Source organism: Pygocentrus nattereri, chromosome 12 (genome assembly GCF_015220715.1).
Source record: "Pygocentrus nattereri isolate fPygNat1 chromosome 12, fPygNat1.pri, whole genome shotgun sequence".
Taxonomy (NCBI): Eukaryota; Metazoa; Chordata; class Actinopteri; order Characiformes; family Serrasalmidae; genus Pygocentrus; species Pygocentrus nattereri.
Genome location: NC_051222.1, coordinates 23,622,074 through 23,649,608, shown reverse-complemented (window position 1 = coordinate 23,649,608; position 27,535 = coordinate 23,622,074). Strand labels below are relative to the sequence as shown.

General features: G+C 40.3%; 2 protein-coding genes across 2 annotated transcripts; one reads left to right on the top strand and one right to left on the bottom strand.

The window, feature by feature from the left end:
* Positions 1–1,822: 1,822 nt before the first annotated feature.
* On the top strand, positions 1,823–11,059 carry LOC108428245 (zinc finger protein Gfi-1b-like). Its single transcript, XM_017699117.1, has 6 exons — positions 1,823–2,003; positions 4,613–4,838; positions 6,408–6,583; positions 6,799–6,912; positions 9,962–10,127; positions 10,907–11,059. Exons 2-6 carry the CDS (start codon positions 4,634–4,636, stop codon positions 11,002–11,004), a joined length of 759 nt encoding a protein of 252 aa, XP_017554606.1. The 5' UTR covers positions 1,823–2,003; positions 4,613–4,633; the 3' UTR covers positions 11,005–11,059.
* Positions 11,060–11,130: 71 nt separating this feature from the next.
* On the bottom strand, positions 11,131–25,161 carry LOC108428243. Its single transcript, XM_017699114.2, has 18 exons — positions 24,639–25,161; positions 22,832–22,984; positions 22,088–22,206; positions 21,080–21,245; positions 20,709–20,815; positions 19,488–20,334; positions 18,792–18,916; positions 17,830–18,181; positions 17,301–17,443; positions 16,858–16,948; positions 16,348–16,470; positions 14,292–14,464; positions 13,789–13,886; positions 13,517–13,644; positions 13,090–13,270; positions 12,093–12,249; positions 11,823–11,892; positions 11,131–11,214 (listed from the first exon to the last, which is right to left on the bottom strand). The coding sequence occupies exons 1-18, from the start codon at positions 25,120–25,122 to the stop codon at positions 11,186–11,188; spliced, it is 3,546 nt and encodes a 1,181-aa protein (XP_017554603.1). The 5' UTR covers positions 25,123–25,161; the 3' UTR covers positions 11,131–11,185.
* Between the last annotated feature and the right edge of the window lie 2,374 nt (positions 25,162–27,535).

Here is a 27,535-nt window from a genome sequence, read left to right as displayed (position 1 = left end):
GCTGGTGAGTTTGTGTCGTTTATCAATATTAGAGCTGGTGAGTTTGTGTCGTTTATCAATATTAGAGCTGGTGAGTTTGTGTCGTTTATCAATATTAGAGCTGGTGAGTTTGTGTCGTTTATCAATATTAGAGCTGGTGGGTTTGTGTCGTTTATCAATGTTAGAGCTGGTGAGTTTGTGTCGTTTATCAATATTAGAGCTGGTGGGTTTGTGTCGTTTATCAATATTAGAGCTGGTGGGTTTGTGTCGTTTATCAATGTTAGAGCTGGTGAGTTTGTGTCGTTTATCAATATTAGAGCTGGTGAGTTTGTGTCGTTTATCAATATTAGAGCTGGTGGGTTTGTGTCGTTTATCAATGTTAGAGCTGGTGAGTTTGTGTCGTTTATCAATGTTAGAGCTGGTGAGTTTGTGTCGTTTATCAATGTTAGAGCTGGTGAGTTTGTGTCGTTTATCAATATTAGAGCTGGTGAGTTTGTGTCGTTTATCAATATTAGAGCTGGTGAGTTTGTGTCGTTTATCAATGTTAGAGCTGGTGAGTTTGTGTCGTTTATCAATATTAGAGCTGGTGAGTTTGTGTCGTTTATCAATGTTAGAGCTGGTGAGTTTGTGTCGTTTATCAATATTAGAGCTGGTGAGTTTGTGTCGTTTATCAATATTAGAGCTGGTGAGTTTGTGTCGTTTATCAATATTAGAGCTGGTGAGTTTGTGTCGTTTATCAATATTAGAGCTGGTGAGTTTGTGTCGTTTATCAATATTAGAGCTGGTGAGTGTGTCGTTTATCAATATTAGAGCTGGTGAGTTTGTGTCGTTTATCAATATTAGAGCTGGTGAGTTTGTGTCGTTTATCAATGTTAGAGCTGGTGAGTTTGTGTCGTTTATCAATATTAGAGCTGGTGAGTTTGTGTCGTTTATCAATATTAGAGCAGGTGTGATTGTGTCGTTTATCAATATTAGAGCTGGTGAGTTTGTGTTGTTTATCAATATTAGAGCTGGTGAGTTTGTGTCGTTTATCAATATTAGAGCTGGTGAGTTTGTGTCGTTTATCAATATTAGAGCTGGTGTGATTGTGTCGTTTATCAATATTAGAGCTGGTGAGTTTGTGTTGTTTATCAATATTAGAGCTGGTGAGTTTGTGTCGTTTATCAATGTTAAAGCTGGTGAGTTTGTGTCGTTTATCAATATTAGAGCTGGTGAGTTTGTGTCGTTTATCAATATTAGAGCTGGTGAGTTTGTGTCGTTTATCAATATTAGAGCTGGTGAGTTTGTGTCGTTTATCAATATTAGAGCTGGTGGGTTTGTGTCGTTTATCAATGTTAGAGCTGGTGAGTTTGTGTCGTTTATCAATATTAGAGCTGGTGGGTTTGTGTCGTTTATCAATATTAGAGCTGGTGGGTTTGTGTCGTTTATCAATGTTAGAGCTGGTGAGTTTGTGTCGTTTATCAATATTAGAGCTGGTGAGTTTGTGTCGTTTATCAATATTAGAGCTGGTGGGTTTGTGTCGTTTATCAATGTTAGAGCTGGTATTAGAGTGTTTTTCTTATTATCTGAACTCTGAGTTTCTCACCAACCGTCACAACAGCTCTGACCAGCACAGACTCTGTACATTATCACAGCCATCAGCAGCACAGCTGCATTCTCCTCATCACCACTGTGGTCTTCAGAGGTTTTTACAAGTTCTGAATGAACTATCGGTACAGAGAGTTGGTGTGATTCTCTGTCTGTGTTTCTTCTCAAGAAGCTGCAGCCATGCTAGCGGAAGTGACACAGCTGCGGTTGCTTGCCAAGCGTTTCCTTGCGCAGTTTCAGTTGCGCTCAGATTCACTACTGAGGAGACGCAGAGAGCACGAGTTCAAGTCTAATACACATTATACAGCATTACTGCGCATTAAACTCATTTCCTTTTGCTTTCCAGTTATTTTTGTTTATTTTGTTTATTTTATATTTGGTGGCTTAAGATCACAAATATTCTTGCAGATCTTGGAAACGAACTGTCACTTAAGCAGGTAAGATTTTTTTTTCTAAATGTGAATTCGTTAGGCATATCCATAGCAGTTAAACTGCTTAATGGTGCAGGTGCAGAAAACATGTTGCACAAATTACAAAAGGAAAAAAAAAAGTTATGTTTCTAAAAAGTTATGAGCACATGATGAATCGAAAGATCATTTGTGAACATTGACAAAAAGCTTACATCACTGTATATCAGTGCATTTTTGTGCATGTTTATCTCAAGTCTGCAAATGACTCACTTGGTTCTGTCTTCTTTTGCCATTGAAAAAGCACAGATGCACACAGCTTTGAAAGCTTTTAATCATCATCTAGTGAGCTTTGATTCTGATTTCTTGTCAGGTGGGTTCAGTGTAGAAATTTGCTAACCCCACACAGATAACTTATCTGCAAATTGACTGTTTATCTGTCCATCTGTTTTCAATGTAAATCCTATCAGTTCTACATGCATTTAACTCACTGCTCTGTTCTTATTTGTCAAAACTCAGACTGACTCACTTATACATTTTTGAATGCACCGTGATATTGGACTCGACACCAATCTGTTTAATTATTTACATTTGAACTGTGACTTGGTTCCTTACAGATGCATTCATTTGGCTTAAGAAATACATGAAATCATGAAAATTACAATTAAAACGGGTCAATTTTGGGTTTGATTCACTTCACTCTCAGCGAAACCGTCACTGTCGTGGGTACATCGTAATACCTTTGGACAGGGAACATATTTGTATCATAATCCACTGAAATTCTATTTTTTAAGTTGTATTGACTCCACACAACCCGTCGCGTTAGGTTATGACAAAGAACAAATACATACCTTTCTCTGGAGGGAAAAAACAAAGATTTCAGGTACATAATTGGACCGTAAAACCACTGTCATGCCTTTGAGGGAACATTACATTATTTGTACCCTGATGAATTAAAAATTTACCTGCACAGAACCTTTATTTCCAAGTGTTCTGACGTGTTCCAGTATTGCCCGTGTTTGTTATTTTGTCCTTGTGCTCACGGTTGTAGTCCTAAATACACCTTTTCAGTTTGTAGCATGTGTATTATTCCAAATATCCACAGCTCAATCATGGTAGAAATGTAAGTGCTGCTGAAAATCTGGCTTCATTGGCGCTGTATTTTCTGGCTAGCTCAAATAAAACTGTAAAGTCAGTATTTTTAGTGCAAGGAAAATGAGGTGCAGGCCCGACACAGCCTATTATTGCATCGTCATTCTGCAGTACGATTGTTGGGAAGGCCAGTATTGATTTCATAACTACATTATGCCAAAACGATACAGAAGTATGGAATAACATTTATAGCTATAATATATTCACTCTCTAACATGTGGCAGTATTTCCCTGTTTAAAACATACATGATTTTGTCCAGCTGGCAGCCAGCTGGTGTAGTAGGTGCATTTGAGCAGGAAAATCTCTAAACTGTACTGGACAAGCTGTGTTCCAAACCTGGAGCACCACTATTATTAGATCCTGTGTTTTCCCACTTGTTAGACACCTTATGTTCAATAATTTCCTCCGCTGAGTCCTTAGAACATCTTACTTGGTCACTAGTACAACATATGTTTTAACATAATGCAGATGTACTAGAGACACTTCATACATATTCAATGGCCATTTTATCTGAAACATCTACCATATAAGTGGTAGCTTTACAGTTATAAACTAACTTACTTGTTGCTGCACAACTGACTGCTCCTGTACATTAAAAGAAAGGGACCATCAGAGGAGCAAGTATTATCTGGGACCTTTTAAAACGCTCAAGTGGATGAGCCATAGCAGTGTTGGAGGTCCTAAACACTGTGTACAATCACTGGCCACATTATTAGTCATGTATCCTGTTGGTATAACTTGTATACGTACACAAACTATTGCTCATCTTTTGCATGCACAATTGGTGTCAGTCATTCTTTAGCTCTTCATCCTTGGTGAGTTTCTGACCCACTGTTTGAATGTTGACGCACATACCACCATGCCACTACCGAGTTATCACTGATGAGAATAGTCCATCAGCCAAATACTAGCCGGCCAGTAGTGGTCCTATGGTGGCCCCTTTCCACTAATAGTCAGGATGGGACAGGAACAGCCCGTGGACATAAACACATACATACACACACAAATAAGATCTTAAAGGGGAATTAAGCAGTGGTTCACGTTTGTGTTTTCGTGCACTGTGGGCAGGGCAAATTAATTTCTTTTTTTGGTTTTCTTTTGCCGATATCATAACAGCTTGTGTTTGATCTAAGGCGTGTGTCTGCTATGGATTGTTCTAAGTATCTTGAGCCCACTAAAGCCTTGTGGTCTGAGGCCCATCGACAAAAGTCCCACTGGCCCACCCCTAGACAGATGGGCTACATTCAGTAACTGCAAACCTACAAAGTGCACCTATAAAGTATGTGTATCTGGTAAAATGGCCATTAAGCATGTACAATGTAGGTTTTTCCAGTTATAATAAACTGGCAAGTGAACATGACGTTGCCATCTAGTGGAGAAAGCAGTTTTTTGCTCTTCCATAACAGTAAGCAAAAGGTACGAAGAAGGTTCTTCTTTGAACAATTTCTTGCAGCAGTTAACTGAATTTCTCCAATTCTAATTCTAGATCTTTACACTTCTGTAAACCATGCCTCGCTCCTTCCTAGTGAAAAAGAGGAGAAGGGGAGGCTCTCGCTCTCCTCTCCCCACTGACTGCACACCATACCTTGGCATTCCCTCGACTGCCCCCATAGTGTCGCCCATAACTCGAGAAGAACCAGAACAGAGTGTGGAGTCTTCATCTACACAAGAAGCCAATATACACCAGGATTTCTGCAACAGCTGGACCACAGGTGAACAGTGTATAGTTGTTCTTCATACCTGTTTTAAAACTTTTTTTCTCTCCATTTTTCTAATGACTGCATGGCTGACAGTGGAAGCCATCAACCCTTCACTACTGTATTTCTTTAACCTCTTGAAACTCAGGCTAATTATCCACTTATTAATTAACCTACAATTATTCACTTACTACCACTAATCATTCAATAACTATTCTGAATTATTTACTTACTACTACTGAAGTATTGTGCCTTTACAACTGCATAACTATGTGTAGTCATAATTATAGCTATAAATATGCACTTATGGCAGAGAGGAACTGAAGTTTAAAGGAATTTTTGCCCAAAAAAAAGGGCAAAAAGTTTTCTAATTTGATCAACCAGAACAGGTTTGAAGTCCAAATAATGCTTTATTAGGTTAATGCTAGAGCTAGTCAAACATTGCTAGCAAAAAAAACTTTAAAACCTAACTAACATCCCAAAAACTTCTCTGCTTGTTCAAATCCCATCCAATTATAGAAAATAAAAACTTCAGAGGGCATGAAAGCTGGGGACAACCAATTTAAGCAACAGCTGTAGTGGGCATGTGTTCTCTCTATTGACATCTTGTGTTTGTTAGCCTCACAGCTTCAGTTCAAAACTAAGGAAGAAAATTCTTGACTCTAAACATCGTCTCAGCTGATCGACTACATCTAGGATAAATGGAATAGTACAAATTAGATCAAACTACTTTAAAACCTTTCAAAATCTTTGCTCCTTTTAAGTCTAACACTAATTACACTCTTTAAAAAGACTTTGGGTTCTATATAGAACAATTTGCATACTCAAATTGCTCATGTGAATTAAGTCTTCAGATTGATGGAGAATGTGTTGTATGTGTTTCTACACAGAAGCTATTTGAAAAAGATTCTATATAGCACCAAAAGGGACTCTTCTGTTATGATTAAGTTTCTACCAATAGAACAACTCTTTAGCGCTAGGTTTAGGAGCTTTAGAGTCTCCATTAAGGACTATTTCATGCAAATGGTTCTAAACCAGTGCCTTTACTAAAGAACCCTTCCCCCCCCTTCAAGTGTATTTGTGTATTTATAGCTAGCATGGAAGAAATATGAACACATTTAGTTAATATAAACACTTTCCTCTAATACTAACTACATAGTAATGTTAACCACCTTAATTACCAGATTCCTTGCATCTACTATTACCAACATTACTGCTATTGGTATATGCCTTTTAATCCGTTTTAGAAGTACTATATTAACCTCTTTCTGAAGCCCCCTAGTGGCCATTCTGACCACAGAACACTGATGCCAAGACTGCAGTTCTCTTCATATAAGAAAATGAGCATTTAAACACAAAAAAAGGACTTTAAATGTTGACCTGCTTGCTCACCTATTAAGATGAAAGACCAGATTGCTTTCTCCTTTCTAAATCATTAGCATTTCCATAGCCATATATTCAACTTCATTGAAGAAAAAAAAATTGCACAGTTCACCATGTGAAAATTAAATAGATCCTCTAAGCTTGGCATGTGCTTTGACTTAAAACCAGGCAACAAGATTGAACTCATTTGTTTCTTTACAGACACTAAGAGTTTTAGTGAAGGCTCTTCTCTGGTTCCTTGGCACCATCTTCAGGCCACCAGCACAGAGGACAAGCAGGAGCTAGGATTGTTACAGCCCAGCAATAAAGACAGAGACTGTTCCCAGATCAGCGCTCTGAACAGCTCCTCCACCACTCACTGTCCCAATTGCAGCAAGGTAAAGCATCCTGACTTCCACACCACAAGCATGTAAGAAATCTCACCAAGCATAAAGCCTCAAAAGCTGCATGAGGTAGTGTAGATGTAGATGTATAGGCTTTTGTTCTAGGGGTCATTGCTGTGTTGGTTCAATGAAATAGATTCAACTTATTACTTGATTTAGAACGACACTACACTAACACCTATGGTCTGTCTTCCCTTTCTCTCTTGTAGTTCTTCTCTTCCCTTTCCAGCCTGGAGGCCCATGTGTACAAGTATCATCAAGGTTACAGCTTGCCTGTGGTCTACTGCAACAGCAACAAACCTGTGACACCATATAGAACAAAGGTCAGTGGCTATTACATATAAATCAAAAACTAAAGTAAATGAAAACAACGCCGTTACCCACACCTAGGTCCCAATCCCATCTCGGTCGTTGTTGATATAAAGGGGCAGGGCATGTTCGGGCTACATGGCCCTCCAAATGGAGGATTTTCAGAGGCACACTCCAAACAGAGCACTGAAAAGTCAATGCCACAAACCAAAAACCAATAACACCAGCATTTCTAAAAATCTCATTTTCTGCAGACAACCACAAAAGGATACCTACCAGCATTTTGGAAATGTCCAGCAAAATTAGTCATGTCTGTTTAAGTAAAAACCACTGACTAGTGATGTGTTGGGTTTTTGAAGGGCTGTCCCAATTTCATAGGGGAAGATTTCAACCACTACCCTGTAACTCCGTACTAAGAGACAAAATGACACTCAAAGCAAGGGGAAGGGCTAAAAAAAAAGAACTGGGACTGGGCCATAATGCTTTAATTTTTGAGGACTAATAAGAAAGTCTTGAATTTTTTTTCTATCTGCTGAAAGTTACAATTAGAGATATTGTATATATAATTTTTTTTCCCCCTGACAAAGATGTCACATTTTGTCTGCATAACCAGAAAGCTTCAGAATTATTTGGCTTAACTGATTAAATGCATATAAAATGGACAGATCCAATCAGTTTTCAGAAAAGTCAAAGAAAGGTGGAAGAAAGGTGATGAGTGACTTTGAACGTGGCATGGTGGTTGATGCCAGACGGGCTGGAACAGAAACTGCTGATCTACTGGGATTTTCACGCACAAATATCTCTAGGGTTTACAGAGAACGGTCTGAAAAAGAGGAAATATCCAGTGAGCGGCAGTTGTGTGGATGAAAATGCCTTGTTGACGTGAGAGGTCAGAGGAGAATGGGCAGACTGGTTCCAGATGATAGAAAGGCAACAGGAACTCAAATAACCAACCAAAATCTCTGAGGAATGTTTCCACCACCTTGTTGAAAGTATGGCACGAAGGATTAAGGCAGTTCTGAAGGCAAAAGGGGGTCCAAACTTTTACTAGCAAGTACCTAATAAAGTGGCCAGTTAGTGTGTATGTGTTTATACAGTGCATATATATATATATATATATATATATATATATATATATATATACACACACACATACACACACTGCTCAAAAAAATAAAGGGAACACTCAAATAACACATCCTAGATCTGAATGAATGAAATATTCTCATTGAATACTTTGTTCTGTACAAAGTTGAATGTGCTGACAACAAAATCACACAAAAATCATCAATGAAAATCAAATTTATTAACCAATGGAGGCCTGGATTTGGAGTCACACACAAAATTAAAGTGGAAAAACACACGACAGGCTGATCCAACTTGATGTAATGTCCTTAAAACAAGTCAAAATGAGGCTCAGTATTGTGTGTGGCCTCCACGTGCTTGTATGACCTCCCTACAACGCCTGGGCATGCTCCTGAAGAGGTGGCGGATGGTCTCCTGAGGGATCTCCTCCCAGACCTGGACTAAAGCATCCGCCAACTCCTGGACAGTCTGTGGTGCAACAATGCGTTGGTGGATGGAGCGAGACATGATGTCCCAGATGTGCTCAATCGGATTCAAGTCTGGGGAACGGGCGGGCCAGTCCATAGCTTCAATGCCTTCATCTTGCAGGAACTGCTGACACACTCCAGCCACATGAGGTCTAGCATTGTCCTGCATTAGGAGGAACCCAGGGCCAACTGCACCAGCATATGGTCTCACAAGGGGTCTGAGGATCTCATCTCGGTACCTAATGGCAGTCAGGCTATCTCTGGCGAGCACATGGAGGGCTGTGTGGGCCTCCAAAGAAATGCCACCCCACACCATTACTGACCCACTGCCAAACCGGTCATGCTGAAGGATGTTGCAGGCAGCAGATCGCTCTCCATGGCGTCTCCAGACTCTGTCACGTCGGTCACATGTGCTCAGTGTGAACCTGCTTTGATCTGTGAAGATCACAGGGCGCCAGTGGCGAATTTGCCCATCCTGGTGTTCTCTGGCAAATGCCAAGCGTCCTGCACGGTGTTGGGCTGTGAGCACAACCCCCATCTGTGGACGTCGGGCCCTCATACCATCCTCATGGAGTCGGTTTCTAACCGTTTGTGCAGATACATGCACATTTGTGGCCTGTTGGAGGTCATTTTGCAGGGCTCTGGCAGCGCTCCTCCTGTTTCTCCTTGCACAAAGGCGGAGGTAGCTGCATTGACGTGCCATCCTAGATGAGCTGCACTACCTGATCCACTTGTGTGGGTTGTACAGTGCGTCTCATGCTACCATGAGTGTGAAAGCACCACCAACATTCAAAAGTGACCAAAACGTCAGCCAGAAAGCAGAAAGGTACTGAGAAGTGGTCTGTGGTCCCCACCTGCAGAACCACTCCTTTATTGAGTGTGTCTCGCTAATTGCCAATAATTTCCACCTTTTGTCTATTCCATTTGCACGACAGCTGTGAAATTGATGGTCAGTGTCGCTTCCTAAGTGGACAGTTTGATTTCACAGAAGTTTGATTTACTTGGAGTTATGTGTTCCCTTTATTTTTTTGAGCAGTGTGTAATTATATATATATATAATATATATATATAATATATATAATATATATAAAATATATAATATATATAATATATATAAAATATATAATATATATAATATATATAAAATATATAATATATATAAAATATATAATATATAATATATATAATATATATAAAATATATAATAAATATATAATATATATAATATATATAAAATATATAATATATATAAAATATATAATATATAATATATATAAATATATATATATATATATATAAATATATAAATATATAAATATATATATATATATATATATATATGCACGCATGCATACACGTTATTTTAGGACAGGAACAAAAGTTAAAGTATCCTGGACAAGCAGATTTTTCTGTGTATGTAAAGACTGTGTACAATGTGGAAGCTTAGTGCTACAAGCAACCTGATGAACAAACCTGGACATAAACCCAACAGTGCACTCTTATGTTTCAGGAACGGACGTTTGATTGTCAAGTGTGTGGGAAAGTCTTCAAGCGTTCCTCGACTCTCACCACACACCTGCTGATCCACTCAGACACACGGCCTTTCCCCTGCCAGTACTGTGGCAAGAGATTCCACCAGAAATCAGACATGAAGAAACACACCTTTATTCACACAGGTGAGAACACCTTCATACATGCATCTGAAGCACCTGTATTGTGGCCAACAGAATCATTTATCCAGCATTTTTCCTTGTACATATCTGCCAATGCTGATACATATACCTTTATGTAGAAACTGGGAGCACACCTACCATCAGCTTTGTCTAGGGTTACAAATGCAGTAAAATCAATAGAATACAGCACCTAAACATTCAGCTCTTTGGGAGCATATTAAATATTCAAATCTATACATCTCTCCCATGCAGATTATAAAAGGGAATTTTAATACTAATACGATGAGGCATATTAAGTCTAGACTTTTAAAATAATGACAGTGGTCATTAAGTATCAGCAATGGTCATTTATATTAAACACATCAGGCTAATGGCAGACTTGTCAGTCAGATAATGTTGAGACATTGCCTCTGAGTTAACCTTCACGAGGCGTAGGATTGGCTTAGAAATTTCTCATGGCTCTTCCAGGGAGTTCTTGGTACAAGATCACATTTAGCCTTGCAAGACTAATGAATGCCTTGAATGCATCCAAACACCCAAAGAACAGCTGTGATTGGTCAGGATGCTCACAGCACACAAAGCATAGGCTGGTTAGAGAATGATCTGCATATTGTATACAGAGGGTTATGAAGACAAATTGCAATGCCAATTACTAAACATTGTGCCTTAAAATAAAGACTGATTTTATAGCAAAAAATGATTCAGGTCATCTGTGAAATTGCAAAAGTGTACAAAATTCCTCTAACATGTACATTGCTTCTATCCCCCCCTTCATTTTTTAGGAGAGAAGCCACATGTGTGCAGAGTGTGTGGAAAAGCCTTCAGCCAAAGTTCTAATCTCATCACACACAGCAGAAAGCACTACAGACCTTTCAGTTGAGCATACATGTCTGCTCTGGATTTTTCTGTGTATTAAAGATTTCCCAAACTGTGAATGAGGACATGAATCTGGCTGTTTTGTTAAACACTGCAATTAACTTAGTTCTGAAACAAATGATGACTCTGGTTAAAGGTTGAAGACATTTATTTATTGTTGTGCATGGTTTTCAGCATAGCCATCCTCAGGACTTCACTGCAGGAGCATCGTCATCTTGAGTTTTATAAAAATAAATAAAAATTCAGAGAGATGTTTGATCACTCAGTCATTATATTAATATAATTGTACCCATCCTACTGCACCTTTCAAAGGGTCACACCGTTTCTACACCTACAAATAAGAAGCTACCTTCTGCCTCACAAGCAACTGATATCGGTTTGTTTATGTGACTGGCAAATACTGATGCAGGTTGATCCTGCTTTTCTACAACCATTTAGTAAACTAAGTCACCACCCATCTAGCACAATACCAAATTGTCACCACCCACCCATCTAGTACAATACTGAGTAGATATGCACTTTGAACAAGACATTATCAAATTTAAGATGCACCATAATTATCCACCAAATCTGATACTGAAATTAGAGACATGGATATTAGTATTACCACTTCATGCTGCATAGATTTCTCAGAAAAACTAAAGTCATCCACAGTTCTGTGCATGCTAGACAAGTCTAGAAATCATCTATTATATAAACAGTTTCCTAACTCTTTACTTAAGATGTAGGGTACTGGAAGAGAGAAACTGAAAACTGATTCCAAACTAGTGTCCATAAAACTAAGGCAGTAAGCCAACGGTAACAAGGAATTTATGTACTCACAGTTAAAGCAACCTTCTATGCATGGTCCTTCAGAGGGCAAACACACCTCAGTGGCACACATGAAATAAATCTGAGAAGGGAGGGGGGAGGGAAAAAATAAATAAATAAATCAGCAAGTCTCCACTAACTTTACACTAGCAGATGTTTTGTTTAATTGTATCAGAAAATCTCCCTAAAGCATTAGGACTTCTACATGAGCATGGTTTCCCATGATTGACAGAAGCCACATTTGTCTCCTCCTTTTAAACAATTTAGTGCAGGTGACAGTACCTCTTCTTTCTCCTCCTCATCAGGCTCCAAAAGTGCCTTACTGCTTTCCAGGAACTGGAAAGTGCTGACAGTGAATCGTCTAACATGGCTGGCCACTGCCTTTGGAGGAGGGGCAGGGGGCTCATGGGTTGGAGTCACATCAAGGGGGTTTGGACACCTATGGAGCAGGATGAGCATGTACATGCATAACCAAAGACAGTGGCCGTTTCTCTGGTCTCTTGTCAATGTGACTAGATATAGTGCAAATTACGTTAATGATTATTACTACCAAAAGGATGTTTTCTTAACATGCCAGAAAAGATTAGTGCATTTCAAAAAGAACTGACTGGATGAGACATTTAAAGCTGCTGTTAGGTCAACACAACCACTGAACTCTGTATTAAAGTTAAGAGCTCTTGCGCTGCTCACAGAATGATAATTTTGTTTGGCTAAAACTGGTTGTGATTTAAATTATTCAATGAACAGTGAAGTATTTTACACATTTTGCTGCCTTCGTAAAGCCATACACTCACTGGGGTAGTACCCTCAGGGGTACATCCCAGCACCTTAAGTCAGGAAACAACTACCATAATCCATTGAAATTATATTTTCTAAGTTGTATCGACTCCATACACCCCGTCTCATCCCTAGGCTATTTTATAGTTCTGATTTAATACATATGTTTATGAAAAGGTACAAAAAACTACATTTCCACTAGGAAAAACTCATGTAAGGTACACCATTGGACCTTAAAACCACTGTTGTACCTTTGAGGGTACACTTACATTGTACCTTGAATGAATCATGTACCTGCATAGTAAGTTTATTTGTAACAGTAAGCCAGTCAAAGATGTTGGTTGGTAATTTTTAACCACAGTTAAGCGGATGATGGCCACAATGCTAAGAGAAGTAAAAACCCCTTAAATGTGATAATCTCAATATACAGCCTCAAACTGCTTTAATCTATAAATCTACTGCATCAACAACTCAGCAAGTGATCTACAGTTGTGAACTGTACCCGTCATAGATGAGGACCCATGCAGACTGTGCTGAGCGTGGGTAAGCCACACAGTAATGCACCAAAAGTACCACACTGGGATCTGGAGGGTTCAGCAGACGCACTTCTAGATAAAGGGGTTTTCCTAGAAGCTTCTGCAGGGGCCGGTGGTATTGTGGGTAGTAGCGACTGTAATACTGATCTGAGTTGATTGAAATAAGATTACATGTTGAAATAAGCATAAAATAAAAATGTTACTTTACAAACAAAACCAGGTACCATCTACTGAAAGGGACTAAAAACAAAGGTTGTGCATTACTACTATTAAGTCTGTCAAAGCTTAAAGTGTAATAAGTGAGGTTACAATTCTCTAAGCAATTTTCTTAAACTTAAGTTATTCATTGCCAACACCACAAAAATGGTAAAATTTCCTCTATACGAGACTTGCCTTCAGCAATCCTGAGCTGGACTCCAAAAACCCCTTGAGCCTGAATGGATGGTCCAAGAGATGGACTCTTTACCAGATAACTCACACTTGCCAGGGTGCCAGGCAGATACCGACATTCAACCAGCAACCTGCAAGAAAGATGCACAACCAACCAGGGATGTCATCACTGATTCGTAATCAAGAACTGATTATTTGACCGAGTAGGTTTTTACAAACAGCCAAAGAACTTGATTACAAAAAAATAACCACACAACTTCAACTTATATGTATACCTGAACGGTGAATCTCTGGTGATGGTTCCATGGTTGAGGCTGAGGGACTGCACCATGTTCAGAATCTCCAGCATGTAGATCACAGTCTTACCCACTTCCTAAATAATAAAGTGACAAACTGATAGTTATACACAGTGCTGTTAAAGTTTGGAATCCATGTCATATTTTATACTCAGTTTCATATTATTAATGATTAATACACAAGCTCTGTGCAACTTCACAGGTTTCAAATAAGCTAGGAAGTGGCAAACAAATTTGAAGGGGGATAACTTGGCAAAAATAAGTAGTGAATACCTAATTACAGGATATTTAACATCTGAAATACCTTTTACAACAGCAGTGTACACCCTCAAGCAGGGCAAAGTGTTCAGAAGCATCTAAAAAGCATGGACAACTCTAAAGTAGTTTAGAAACTGCCTAATCTCTTGCATTAAACAGACCATTAAAGTAAAACATTTCTGTATCAGATGAAAGATTCTCAGCGTGATCATATTCATACTCACATATCTATGAGCACCACATCCATCCAATGGGACCTTAAACAGGGCAGAGTCTGCCACCACCCTTTGCGGTGTGCAGGAGCTGTTGCCAGCAGCAACCAGGAGGGCAGGTGAGAGGGGAGGGTCCGTGAGGGACGCAGGGATGGAGAAGACAAAATGACGGTCGGCTGTGCACTCTGAGGAGAGAAGCAAATTGTGGGAAAAAGATGGCTGATGGTACTGGACAATTCTAAGCCTTCCTTATTCTCTTTACTCACATGCCACCGATTTCGCTTAAGTCACATGCAGAGTAGGACCACGGTATTTAGATTAGTCAAATTGATTTAAGCACAGTTTTTCTGAATACTGGGACTGCAACTTAAACTCCAACGTATTTTCTATAAATTGAGGTCCAAGCCTAGAACACCAACTTTTTAATGGCGTGAGGCTTAAAATTCAATGTTGGTAGTATAAAGATACCAGAAAAGTTTCAACTCTAGTCCGTCAAAAAAGCAAAATTGTTTTGAAAGAACTGAAGTTCAAGCTGGGGAAGAAAAAGGTGGCTTGGCAGCACATCTGCTGACTGGTTTGGAAGCGCAAATCATGTGACAGGAGCAACACCCAAATTGGTCAAAATCAAGTTTTAGTAAGTTGTTGGCTAGAAATCAGCTGATTCAATCTTCTGATTCACCTAGTTTGTGGGCATTTTCAAACAAAAATACCACACATGGCACTGACCGTCAATAACTGACCCATCTTCTGCCTCAAATTTCAGCACACCAGACTTCGTCTGACAAAGAGCAATGGCATTGAGTGTCAGAGTATGCAGGCCCTACATTTTAAGTGACCTAAGTCACCACTGCTTCTCTTATGGGTGGGAATCTCTAGGCACCTCACGATTCGTTTATGATTCCGAGGCTGCGATGCAATTCTAAAATGATTATCGATGCATTCTATACAGGGCTTCCATTTTCTTACCGTCTAAGGACATGGTGGTTTTAAAGCAAAGTATTTGTAGTGAGCCATAATGCATTTACATCCACTATCTTTTTTAATAAACCAAATGGAAGTGTGGTTAGTGAACTGGAAGCACGAGAGATTGGCTGCCACTCATCTGTAATAAAATGTGCTGTTATGGTAAAAAAATCCTGTGGTAGTGGATGTCCATGAGGTACATGTTACAGCGGTCCTGCCAGTTTCCTTTAGTGATTTTATAACTTCGGTTTTGGTTTCATTGTAGACAGACGTTAAATCGAGACTGAAACACTAAAAAGTTACGAAGATGAAGTCACTAGTCTAATTTTCCCGTTCCATCTTAAATAGTGCCACATTTACATTCGGCACCTCGGTCAAAATTTAAGGTGGAACGGGAAGATTCAAACAAAAAGCCAAAACAGACATTTTACAATATGTTGCTCTACTTCTGAGGAAAAGTTTTCTGGCGCAAACGGAAGAAGCGCCACTGTAGCTGAGCTAAAGCTTAAAGCAGATGTGTTTGTTATGTGCCACCACAGACTGTCCAGGCGGTGCACTTCTGCACTTCCAAGTTCCGCCCTTTGCGCTCCATCAACATTACAATATAAATTTACAAAAATCAATTGATATTCATGAATTGATTCAGAATCAACAGCCGCATCGCTTTGCATCGAAGAATCGATTTTCCCCCCACGCCTAGCTTCTCGTGTCTTCAGGACATAATGGCATCAGTTTCTAACACATTAACATAATGTGATGAACAGGAAATGCACAGGCTGCTGCACATTGTAGGAAGAAAAAACAAATTAACTTGATTGTAGGCTACTTTGTAAAGGCTAAGACTTAAATTGAAGGCTCCACATGATGCACAGTAGAAAGTGAAACAGCACATTGTCTATTCATCTCATGTGTTCATAATGACACTTGCTTAACTTGACTATTTCGGATTAAGGGTTTCTGTTCCACACTGACTGCGCAGTCTCAGGAATAACCCAGTCAGTCACCGTCAGTCACTCATGTGGTGCCTCCTGGTGGAAAACTCTATAAAATACTTGGTGGCAACCACACGCACGGTTTGAACATGTAAAACTGGTGAAAAACTCACCGTCCATGGGGTAGTAGCAGAAAGCAGTATCAGAGGAGTAACAGCAGCCCAGGCCATGGCATTCTACTGCTGAAACTGAGCTGGGCCCACAGGCTAACTGGAGTTGAACAGGCAGACTGCATTCTAAACAAAGATGTTAAAATTATATGAAAGTTAATCAGCCAAAACCTGCAGACCTCAGCTTGCTGTCTGAAGTTTGCTTCTTTAGTTTGGCATTAGAATTACAAGCAATGCAGCCAACAACCAGAACACAGGGACCAGTTAACATTATAAAACTGCATACTTAAAAGGCTACAATCATGTCAGAGACTTTCAATACCAGCGATTGACTACAGTGATAAAGTATTGCACTTTTTACTGCTGGGAGCATCAGTAAATTCAAGTGAAACTTTTTACCAGAGGATCAGCGAGACTTATATGCTTGTCTTTCACAGTTTGCTGCATTTTAATAGGTCTAAATCTATGAAAATCTATTAACCAAACTGTTGTCAAAGATATCAGTTGTCATACCATAACCTGTTGGAACTTGGCACGACAGCAAGGCCTCAACTCCAAGACCGTCCGCAGACTGATATTTAAGCATAATCTGGTACTGTCCATCCTTTGAAAAGTAACAGTAAATACATTAAGTGTTTACTGACAAACAAAAATGTAAGGAGTCACTTGAATGTCCATTCCAAACTTCAAGTGTACAAATTTAAGATGCTACAAAGCAATCAATATTTACACTGCACCCACAGATTACTGCAAAGAGAACACTGGAAACTTCATAGACAAATTTGAAATCATGCGAAATCCTGATTAGTATTTTTTGATGCTTTGATTTTTGTAAGGAGGTTTTGAGCATATAGATACAAAAAAATAAGCCACTCTTTTGGACACCTAATTTTTACCCATCACAGCTAAGCTGGCAGACTTCTGTAGAAGTCTTGCTGTAACTAAAGGATACAGACCTGATAAATCATGTGACAGGATTTGTAGGGCAGGAAGATCGTAATAAATCCATGTTGGTCCTCCTTCACCAAATATCCACAATGATGCGGAGCTTCGTCTATTGGCACTGCTTTCATATTCTCTCCTTTGCCACCAGAGGGAGCTGTGAGGGGCAGAACATGACAAATACTGCACATAAGTGGCAGGAGTTTTACAGTGGCAGACAGCATTTCCTGGAGTTAAATATGGCAAATTTGGCAATAGCCAAAAAAAGGCTCTTATTTTTAAAAAAATTAGTGAGGAACTAGTTTGATAAAATTATGAGGGATAGTCAGTGAGTGGTATATTTCTATGAAACTTGCACCTTTTCAGTATGACAAATTTCAAAACTTAATTTCTTAAAGAAGCTTAAAATACTATATCTACCGCATCTGCATCACAGCTGCTACCACAAACTTGTTTGACATGCTAAGAAATCCAAAAACACCTGCTAACTCAACACAAATGGAATTGTATGAAAAATGTAAAATGATTTTAACTAAGACTCACCTTGAACAGTCAGGCCTGTAATGGCTCGAGAAGACAGTATTATGCTCATATGTTGAGAGCGACACAGGATTCGGGGGACGAAGGGTTTCGAAGATAGTGCTGTAGGTTTGGGCGACGAGAACAGTGTAGGTTTCTGAAGCTGGGAAGGTGAAGTCACAGGCTTAGCTTGTGAAAATGACTGCTTAGGTTTAGGCACGGTACTGGCTGTGTCCCACGTCCAGGGAGCAAGTGACTCTGCTGTTGTGGGAGGTGATTCCTGAGGTTCAGTGGTGAGACAGCGGAGTTGCAAAACACGGTGTTTCAACTGGATAATATCCCAGAATTTCAGTGAAAGAGAGAACAGTGAAGAGGACTGCAGAAGAGAAGAAAGAGGATGTAGGCAGTTTAAAATGATGCTCAATTCTCCACATAAAAAAAAAAAAAACCAAACACCAACACTACGTTAAAACCTTACTCTAGATACACAATTAGTGACACCACAGCAAAATGTGTCTGTATTGGTCCATCAGACTTATTGACCATCAAACATGTAAAATAAAAAGGTAGATAGTCTGGCCAATGAAGCATTTACATTACATAACAGTTAGTGTTAAAGTTGGAACATAAAATGCACCAACAGCGCTAGTGTAGGGGGAAAAAAAGCTAACAAATACTGCTTACAAAAGGTTTTTATACATTACTTCAAAGGTGCAGTGTATCCAATTATGGATGATTAATTGTTCTTTCTAATGAAATGTGCTTTTTTTAAGTACTGACAATATCCACACTAACAAATGCATATTGTGACAATTTTAACATAATATACTGCCACATTACCCAACTTTACAATACAACCACCAAAACCACAAAAACAAGGCTTTAAATAAGACATATGGTAGTAGTCTGAGCTCAGCAATGACAAAGGGACACGACTAAACACATGGCTACTTTCAGAGTCAGACGGGTGAAATGGTGATGCTCACCAGATTACGCGAGTGGCAGGCAGGTAGAGGGGAGGATAATACCACCCCCCTGCCTTTACGTTGCAGTGAATACCCACAGCGTGCTGGAGCAGAGGACACCGGTACCCACATATTCCTCTTCGCATCTAAACATGCAAGGGGAGAAACAACATTAAGGCCTGTGTATACTTTATCTGAATGCAAGTCTAGACAGATTAGATCTAGAGAAGTGCTGGGAACCATAAACAGATTTGAAGGCTTTCCCCTTCCTTTCTTAGAGTTTTACAACACCCTTGAAGACTCCAGAAGAGGTTCACCGATTTCACCAATGGAAGCCCAACACTGTTTGGAAATGTCTTAATTTACCAAACTATTCTAACACCAACCGAGCCAAACCATTATTTAAAGTTGAACCAGGTGTGTATGAGCAGGGAAGTCACCAAACTGTGCTTCATGTCCACCTGTTGTAGAGACCTGACTGACATTTAATGGGGAATTCCACTATTTCACATTTCAAGCTCATAGAGGAGCATTCCATATCCACTTTAACATTTCATAAGCCAAATCGACTCCCCCAAAAGAACTTTATTCCTACAAGTTTCTCAGTATTACAATCTAGACTAGTTTTGGGTGGTTAGTTTAAGAGTAGAGAATGCTGTATGGCTTTCAAATGACACCACCAGTTCCTGACATGAAATAAGTTTATACATATTTTACCTTTGACTTTAACAGACTCCATTTTTGCAGATGGCAAGGCTGCTGCCAAACGATTCCCAATGCAAGTAAGGGATGGCACCATCTTGGAAGAAGCCACTGGGAGCTCTGGAACTCTAGATGGAAGTTGAGGAACTTTGTGTTCTAGAGGTGTGGGAACCACAGGATGCTTTGAAATGTGTTTTGGTACTGAAATTGCAGCAGTAGTAAATTTTGGGACTGGACTTGGCAGCACTGGTTCTGACTGACTGAAAGGATGGTAAGCGGGGTTCAGGTAGAGATGCATGGGGTAAAGCTTGTGGTTATGATGAGAGTACATCATGGGCATCATTGGGTTATGCCCAACAGAAGATGGAAAAAGTGGAATAGTAGCTTTTGGTGATGTAGTTGCAGTTCCAGCCATGTCAGGTTCATGATATAATGGTATAAGAGAGTACTGATATATGGGGGTTCCTGGGGCATCAACAGGTGGTGCTGCTTGAGGAAACGGCAGCACTGGGTCAGTAAAGCCATAGGGTTGCCGCATGATGGGCATCCCAAAAGCAAAGTCTGGACCCATCACATGGGTATTAGGGTATTTGACCAGGAAAAACCCAGGAGAAAGATGTGGTATATAAGGCTGTGGATAAAGTTGATGAGGCACCACATGTGGTTCAGGGGTCTCTCGTTTCATTAGAAGTGAGCTGAATGGGGGATTTGGTCCAGATGGGGTAAAACGGGTCTCCGTCTGACCTGGATGAAGTGGTTGAAAAAACTCAGCAGAAGGATAGTGGGGGAGGTGGAGGGGAGGTAGACAGGAGAGTGTAAACTCTTTTCCATTCAAAAGGACATTGAGGGTGCTTCCTCCATCCTGTGAAAAACAAAAACACTGACGCTAAGGCAGACGGTATGAACTAGTGTTATTTAGTGTTAATTTAAATGCTGGTTCCATCAGACGCAACTTACTGAGGCATAAAGACAATGTTTATTACTGATGAATCTTAATTACTAAGGCATAAAAAGTGACCATTTTAATTTACGATTTTCATTACATCAAGGAATAGCTTTGTTAGAAGAAAGTGAAGTCTTTGGAAACGTTATATTTAAGTCTCCTGCTCCATTTGTTCTAGAGTATGCATACCACAGGCAACCTTTACATGCTGACCGTTTTAAAGACTTCTGTCTGTACCCTCAGCAATCCACCTTTTCCTTAAAACATGTAAGGAGATATCAAAAGAAACTTACCCTAGCGCATGGAGCTGTGAAAGGAATGAAGAGGACTAGTTCTTCAAATGGTGACTCCACACGGCATGCACATGCATCAGACAAAAGAGGAAGCCACTCGCCATTCACTAAAGACAAGAAAAGGAACACAAAAAAAAAACCTAATGAACAATTAAAACTAGTTTTAAACAAACTTGTTCATTTCAGAACATTGTGCAAGTAGTTCTAGTAACTTCAATGTTAGAACAGACTGAGCAAGCTGCAGCTCTTTATTAATGACGTTTACTTAAAGTTGTTGTTTTTTTTAAAGAGTCTATGGTCAAATCAAGTCGAAACAAACATTACGATAAAGATGCCTGTATGCACTCAAATTATGTCAGTTTGGAGCTCACCTTGGACCTTATGGTCCTCTATAGCCCCCTGGGCATGTTTCATCTTTATAACCATGCCAAAAGTCAAGCAGAAGCCAGAAGGAGTACCCTGATGAGAAGAGCTCATAGGACAGTGAATCTTCACTGGCTTTCCCCACCACAGCAGTGGCAACACATAACTTCCATTCTAATGGAACAGAAAACAATACAGATCAAATACATTAAAATACAAGGCATTTTAGAGAGATGATTTCATGGAACACCTTCATGTAAAAGAAATGGATTCAGTAGGTTAGTAGCTGCCTTCATAATATACAGCACAGTTTAAGAAAGTGTTCAGGATAGGAATCAAATTTGTGGTTTCCTGCTTACTTCAAATGTAACCACTCAGCCAAGACACTTGTGCATGAAGTTTGCTGCTTCAATTTTGCAGTGGAGATACAAGGCTAATGCAGCAAATATGTAATGTGTGTATACACACACACACACACACACACACACACACACCTTAATTAGCACTGCAAAATCTGCAGACATCAAAAAGCTTGCCTCAAGTAGAGTTCTTCAATTCTCAAATTGACCTGATTGTGTTTAACAACTCAAACATTACTTTGTCTATGTAAATTGACAGGATAGGACACATACCTAAAATAGATGTTGCCATCTTTGAGCCTTAATTTTGTTCAAAAGTTCACCCATTTTATAGATAACAGCTTATTGTGTCAGATACCACAAGCGCAATAATTTAAGACTACTTATCAACTAAAATAGTTTGCACGATGCTAACTGGTTGGTGCCAACTGACACTTGTTACCACTCTTTGCTGGTTAGTCAGTAGTCTCATGACTTTGCTATAAAATAACTTCAGCCAACATTTCTTAGCTGCCCAGCCATCTTTGGGGTAGGGAAAAATTGGAAAAGTGACAAGTGCTTGCTGAATATTTTACAAAGAATAAGAAGGACACATGGAAAGTTAACATGACTCGAGAAATGCTGCGACTCAAGCAAGAAATAAAATGGCAAGCATACCTCTTGTAAGACATAGCACCCTTCAAATAGAGCTGTAAGTTCCATGTGTCTCCCTGAGGTCTTCAAAGAGAAGCCACAGTTTGGTGGCAGATGAAGCACAGACACAGGGGTTGCATCCACTGCAAAGAGTTAAGTTATTTATCTGCATCACTTGATGTGGACATAATTTTCATAATTAATGACTGAAATGTAAGTCATTCCAAGCATTTTGATGTGAAAAGCTCCATTGTAGAGAAACCTCTAGAACAGAGCGCTTCAGTTAAAACTGTTTGCAGTTGTGGTTATGGGAACCTGATGTGTTAAGAGTGCAACACTTCAAAGCTTCCTCACAGAAGGTTACTACATGAAATGGGGCCTGATGTCTGACATTGATTTATGACAGTGGTTTGGCTTAAAATGTATTTTAATCCATTCATAGCAGAAGACTACATGCAGGGGGTGTAAGGCAAAATCCCCAAAGAAACAATATCTTTACAGATTTGTGACTACATTTACATTACAAAAGTCCAAAGGCATGTAGGTTCAATGGTGGTTTTGGACAGTAAATAAAAATTGATATACTTCACATCAAACCACTCTGAATGACTTTAGATCAAGGACTAACTACTACACAGAAATTTAGAAAAATTGGTGAAAGTCCCCTTTAACAGGGTCCCCTCCATTACACCATACCTTTACAAATACATATACAAAGCAATTTTTAAACAAAGGTAAAGTCAATGTGAGTGCATGCAATAGGCTAACCTCTGTCCACCAGAAAGTGAGTGTAGCCCCTTCCTGTAGCTGTTAGGGTCATAGCATCTCTAGAACAACGCACTAGAGGCCTCATTTTTAACCACTCTTGAGCAATGAAGGAAGGATCATTTAGTTTTCCATCCTCCTTTTTACCCTCAGATCCTACACAAAGAACATTGTTATAGCACATAGTTCAATGTCTCAATGTCAGCATCAATTCAGTAAGAGTTCGTTATAAAGCTGCTCCCAAATTCTTAGCAAGCCATGTCAACTAAAAGTTGATAATCCCACCTAATTCAGTAAATGAAAAAAAAAAAAAACAAAAAAAAAAAAAAAAAAAAAAGACCCATACACTTCCATATGCGTTACATGTGGGCAATATGGCAAAAAGATCACAATACTTAGACATGTTCAGGATACACTGTCACTCTCAAACATCTATTGCCAAAAGTATTCACTCACCCATCCAAGTCACTGAATTCAGGTGTTACAATCACTTCAATGGCCACAGGCGCATAAAACCAAGTACCTAGGCATGCAGACTGCTTCTACAAACATTTCTGAAAGAATGGGTAGCTCTCAGGAGCTCTGAATTCCAGCATGGTAATGTGATGGTGGTACTGTGCAACAAGTCCAGTCGGGAAATTCTCACTACTAAATATTCCACAGTCAACTGTCAGTGGGATTATAACAAAGTGGAAGCGACTGGGAACGACAGCAAATCCGCAAAAAAGTGGTAGGCCACGTAAAATGACAGCGGTGTCAGCAGATGCTGAGGCACAGTGCGCAGAGGTTGCCAACTTTCTGCAGAGTGGATCGCTACAGACCTCCAAACTTCATGTGGCCTTCAGATCAGCTCAAGAACAGCATAGAGAGCTTCATGGAATGGGTTTCCATGGCTGAGCAGCTGCATCCAAGCCTTACATCACCAAGCGCAATGCAAAACATCAAATGCGGTGATGTAAAGCGCCACCACTGGACTCTAGAGCAGTGGAGACGTGTTCTCTGGAGCGACGAATCACACTTCTCCATCTGGCAATCCAATGGATGAGTCTGGGTTTGGTGGTAGCCAGGAGAATGATACTTGTCTGACTGCACTGGGCCAAGTGTAGAGTCTGGTAGAGGGGGTATTATGGTGTGGGGCTGTTTGTCAGGACTTGGGCTCAGCCCTTTAATTCCACTGAAAGGAATTCTTAATACTTCAGTAGACCAAGAGATTTTGGACAACTTCATGCTCCCAACTTTGTGGGAACAGTTTGGGGATGACCCCTTCCTGTTCCAACATGACTGGGCACCAGTACGCAAAGCAAGGTCCATAAAGACACGAATGAGCCGGTTCGGTGTGGAAGAACTTGACAGGCCAGCACAGAGTCCTGGCCTCAACCCGATAGAACCCCTTTGGGATGATGTAGAGCAGAGACTGTGAGCCAGGCCTTTTCTTCCAACAACAGTGTCTGACCTTTCAAATGCACTTCTGGAATAATGGTCAAAAATTCCCATTAACACACTCCTAACCCTTGTGCAAAGCCTTCCCAGAAGATTTGAAGCTGCTATAGCTGCAGAGGGCGGGCCGGCATCATAAACCCTATGGATTAAGAATGGGCTCTCAAGATATGTGCGTGAAGGCAGACGAGCGAATACTTTCGGCAATATAGTGTATGATTTTAATTAGAAGCTGTGTGTAATAAAAACCTTAGTCGACCAAGAAAATATTGACTGATCGACTGGCCTTGCCCTTTTTAATAAGACGCTCTTTTCAGTACCCACATAGCTTACATGTGAAAGGGAGCGTGTCTGGAAAATCTGACAAACCCACCGTCTAAAGCTACAGCTCCTTGCTGCGGTCTTACTTTCTCAGGGGCCTTCAGTGACCGACCTAGTGTGCGGTTCTTCTGTGAGGATGTGTTTCTCTGCGGCCAGACCTCTGAGCTGAACACCATCTGTGGGAGTGAGGGCTCCTCAAGGCTGGCGTTCTCAGCTCGAGTGGTCCAAACGCTTTGAGTTGTCTCTGCAGATGGACTGCTTGTGTCGGTCTGTGGTCTGTGTCTGAGCGACGACCCTGCCGACCCACCGGCATCCGCCACACCCCGTATCTCGAGGTAGACGGTGCCTTCTCCTTTGGACCCAGCTTGGTTTTCCAGATTCAACTCTGCAAGTTCTTCCACGCTCCGGTCCCCATCCGCAGCCAAGCCGAAGGCTATTAAACTGCTGGAAAGGGTCGCTGTTAACATCCAAATTGCTAGGATTCTTGCTTTCAGTACGAAACACATTGCCTGTTTTTTGTGTCTGCTCACGTTCATGCGCTTTCTGGCGATCAAATGAAGCAAAGGGAAGGAAACGTCATCACGTCACCTCTATTTGTAAAAAAAACAATCAGAAGCGTCAATTAAAGTCCATTCGTGTCGAGTTAGTGGCCATTTACGCGCTTTGGCACCAGATGTCGCCCCAGTGTCTATGGCGGCGCACAACACCTCATACAGTTTTGTAAGAGAGTTTATGGAGCAATGAAATGAGCATTGATGTACTCTGCACCATGCCAACCGTCTGACTCTGCTGATGCTTTGCTGGATCCTTCAGCTCAAACAGTGTCAGTGTTGGATGAGATTGCACCAGTTCAAGATAAAAAAATCAAAGTGATGCCAACAGAAAGCACCTTGGAGGAATGCTGCTGCAGTTCAACTCCAAAAGAGACCATGTACGAAGGCTGAACTCAGATGGCGTAAAACCAAGCAACATATTCACAAAGATACTTCTTCAAAGATAGACTGGCCTGATTACGACACAATAATCAAAAGAATGCTCTTCACCATTATTGACCAACTAAGTCACCAACATGTATGGAGCCTGAATTAGTATCACCTGCTTTTTAACACTAAATCCATAATATCAAAATGTCCCAGTTTAGTGCTATCAATAATGAAATTTTAGTCGACATTGTGAGTTATCTCAAATCATCCACTTGTAGTCTTGACATGGTACCAACCACATGGTGAACATGTTTCACACAATAGCAGAGGACTTACTTCAGATAGTGAACATCTCACTTGTCAAGCATTTTTCCTAACACGTTAAAAACTGCAGCTTAAAGTCTCACTTAAAAAAGAAAAATCTAGAAGCAACTCTCGAGTCGTTACAGACCAATTACAAACCTAACATTCATTGTAAAAATTATTGAGAAAGTTGTCTTCAAGCAACTTACTGGCTTTTTGTCCTTAAGTAGCTGTCTAGACAAATTTATCAGGTTTTCAGCCTAATCGTAGTACTGAAATGGCTATTAATGACATTCATTTAAATACAGACTCTGAAAAAGTATCTGTTCTTTTCCTGCTTGATCTTAGTGCTGCCTTTGATACCATTAACCATAAAATTCGCATAGATAGACTTCAGAACTGGGTTGGGCTCTCAGGAACTGTCCTAAATGGTTTCAGTTTGCATGGAACTGTCCTAAATGGTTTCCCTCCTTGCATGGGAGGGAATTCTTTGTGGAAGTTGAAATTAATGTTTCTAAGAGAGTGCAAATTGCCTGTGGTGTCTCCCAGGGTTCAATTCTTGGGCCACTCTACTTTATACATGCTGTCTTCTGGCCAAATACTACAAGACTATGGTACACTATACTGGCAAAAGTATTCACTCACCCATCCAAATCATTGTATTCAGGTGTTACAATCACTTTCATGGCCATCGGTGTATAAAGCCAAGAATCTAGACATGCAGACTGCTTCTACAAACATTTGGGAGCTCTGTGAATTCCAGCATGGTACCGTGATAGGATGCCACCTGAGCAACAAGTCCAGTTGGGAAATTTCCTCAATACTAAATATTCCACAGTCAACTGTCAGTGGTATTATAACAAAGTGGAAGCGACTGGGAACGACAGCAGTTCACCCACGAAGTGGTAGGACACGTAAAATGACAGTGGGGTCAGCGGATGCTGAGGTGCATAGTGCGCAGAGGTCACCAGCTTTCTGCAGAGTCAATCACTACAGACCTCCAAACTTCTTGTGGCCTTCAGATTAGCTCAAGAACAGCATAGAGAGCTTCATGGAATGGGTTTCCATGGCCGAGCAGCTGCATCCAAGCATTACATCACCAAGCGCAATGCAAAGTGTCAAATGCAGAGGTGTAAAGCGCCGCCACTGGACTTTAGAGCAGTGGAGACATGTTCTCTGGAGTGATGAATCACACTTCTCCGTCTGGCAATCCAATGGATGAGTCTGGGCTCTGTGGTTACCAGGAGAACGGTACTTGTCTGACTGCATTGTGCCAAGTGTAAAGTCTGGTAAAGGGGGGATTATGGTGTGGGGTTGTTTTCAGTAGTTGGGCTCCACCCCTTACTTCCATTGAAAGGAGCTCAATGCTTCAGCAGACAAAGAGATTTTGGACAATTTCATGCTCCCAACTTTGTGGGAACAGTTTGGGGACGGCCCCTTCCTGTTCATGACTGCACACCAGTACACAAAAATTAGTACAGCCTTGGTGTGCTAATGGACTCTGATCTTAGCAGTCATGTCAAAGCAATTACTAAATTAGCTTATTATCACCTTAAGAACATCACCAAGATCAGAGATTTTCTGACTAAACCAGACCTGAAGAAATTGCTTTTATTTTCCCTGCTTTTATTTCTGACAGGTATGATTGCTTTTTGTGGATAAGACTGGACTTAAGAGGAGCATTTGAAACAGTTTAAAACAATTAATGGAGCTGGCAAGTTTA

Coding starts and splice junctions, on each gene's coding strand:
- LOC108428245 (XM_017699117.1), top strand. CDS start 4,634: ATGCCTCGCTCCTTCCTAGTGAAAAAGAGGAGAAGGGGAGGCTCTCGC. Junction 6,913..9,961: donor TGACACCATATAGAACAAAG/GTCAGTGGCTAT, acceptor CTTATGTTTCAG/GAACGGACGTTTGATTGTCA. Junction 10,128..10,906: donor ACACACCTTTATTCACACAG/GTGAGAACACCT, acceptor TTCATTTTTTAG/GAGAGAAGCCACATGTGTGC.
- LOC108428243 (XM_017699114.2), bottom strand. CDS start 25,122: ATGAACGTGAGCAGACACAAAAAACAGGCAATGTGTTTCGTACTGAAA. Junction 17,444..17,829: donor TACAGGCCTGACTGTTCAAG/GTGAGTCTTAGT, acceptor TGCCCCTCACAG/CTCCCTCTGGTGGCAAAGGA. Junction 11,893..12,092: donor ATGAGGAGGAGAAAGAAGAG/GTACTGTCACCT, acceptor CTCCCTTCTCAG/ATTTATTTCATGTGTGCCAC.